Below are 1552 nucleotides of genomic sequence, written 5' to 3'. Positions count from 1 at the left end.
GGTCTTAATGAAGACATAAACATCAAAATCATTCTCTATAACAGCCAAAAATACGTCGTCCACTTTGGTGCGTAATCCTCTAGTGTTTTGGTAGTATATTTTGATCGATCTAGTAAAATCATCCGCAGGTATTTCATCAGGCTGAAAACGCAAAGAAGCAAGATTGGGCCGAGAGGAAACACCATTCATGTACTCGCCTGTGACAAGGGCATTGTTGCCCTCGCCGTCAAATGTACAAAGCCTTGTTGTTGAATTGAAATCGTCGTGTTGTGAAAGGCAATGTTCCACTTCTGCCGGTATTCCATTCATGTCGATATCGAGCCGCGCGTCTAGCTCCGGTTGACTATAAAATACACACATTTCCTGAGCTTTTTGCAAACTATTTGAATACATATACTTAACTGCATGGGGGGCCCGTTGGCCCCCCGACTCCCCCGGTGGCTGGACGATATCATCTATTGCTCTGCAGATGTACTCAATATTGGTGTTGCTGATGCATAACCGTTTTTTGATCGATAATCAACAAACTCTCTGAAGAATATTCCTGCTGGCCAGGTGCTTGAAGATAATGCGGTTTCCTTATACTTCGGATCAATCCCCACTTTGAATGATATGAAACGAAGTGATCTTGTATCCACATCTCTTTTGACTAGTTTTACAATTTCAGGCGGCTCCCCACACTGCACACATTCAGATACCAAGTGCTGAACGTTTTCGACCGACACGTCCGGGTGGATTCTAGACAAATAAATCCAAAATTTCTTCTCCTCAACTGGAACAGTAGCAACTAATTTCGACAGATTGGCATTTGTTCCTTCTGTTGCATTGGAGTTAGAAATCGAATGCTCTTCACGACGACGTTTTGGTGCCGATCGTTTAATGATTGGCCAATCATTACTTACGCTGCGCGGAGTTATTTGCAGCTTTTCGGGTAAACCAACTGCTTTGGCTCCACTTTTACGAACTTCAGTTTTCAGCTCATTGATAGCGGCGGTTCGCTCTTTCAGTAGCTCAGCAATGGTATTTCCAAGTGCAGCAACGGTTTGTCGAAAACGAGCAAATTTCAGCAGTTTCAAACACCCGTCGCAAAACCACAACAAATTTTCAGATGCCGTTTTTAGCTTCACTTGCTGATTGTTTAATCCAACACACTTAGCGTGGGCTACTGCTTCACAGAAACCCTGGCATTTGATGAAATCAGATTCTTTTGTTGGCTTAGCGCATTTGTCGCAAACAAACTCCATTGTTGGTATCCAGAAGTTAGTGACGATGATGCACGGACGTTAAAAAACGAATCCCCTCAGCTCCACCAGTTTGATTCACAGCGATAAAAAATCAGTTGGTATGACACAAATTAAAATAATATTACAATAAATACGTCGAAAAAATCTAATAAAATAATACACCAAAAACAATACTCGAGACCACAATTCCAGTGCTGCCAGACTTTTTTGATATATGATAATATGATAATCATATATGATTTATGATAATCATATTCATGAGAAAAACTTTCAATCACCATCAGTAGCAGCATTGCAGTTTTGATTGC

The 1552-nt window shown here is 41.2% G+C and overlaps 1 protein-coding gene across 1 annotated transcript; it reads right to left on the bottom strand.

The window, feature by feature from the left end:
- Positions 1–455: 455 nt before the first annotated feature.
- Positions 456–1244, bottom strand: LOC129719639 (uncharacterized). The gene has a single exon (XM_055671031.1). It carries the CDS (start codon positions 1242–1244, stop codon positions 456–458), a length of 789 nt encoding a protein of 262 aa, XP_055527006.1.
- Between the last annotated feature and the right edge of the window lie 308 nt (positions 1245–1552).

This window comes from Wyeomyia smithii, chromosome 2 (genome assembly GCF_029784165.1).
Source record: "Wyeomyia smithii strain HCP4-BCI-WySm-NY-G18 chromosome 2, ASM2978416v1, whole genome shotgun sequence".
Lineage (NCBI taxonomy): Eukaryota > Metazoa > Arthropoda > Insecta > Diptera > Culicidae > Wyeomyia > Wyeomyia smithii.
The sequence above is the reverse complement of the archived record's forward strand: the minus strand, read 5'-3'. Positions and strand labels throughout refer to the sequence as shown.

Excerpts from the sequence above, each read along its gene's own strand:
- LOC129719639 (XM_055671031.1), bottom strand. The coding sequence starts at position 1,244 with ATGGAGTTTGTTTGCGACAAATGCGCTAAGCCAACAAAAGAATCTGAT.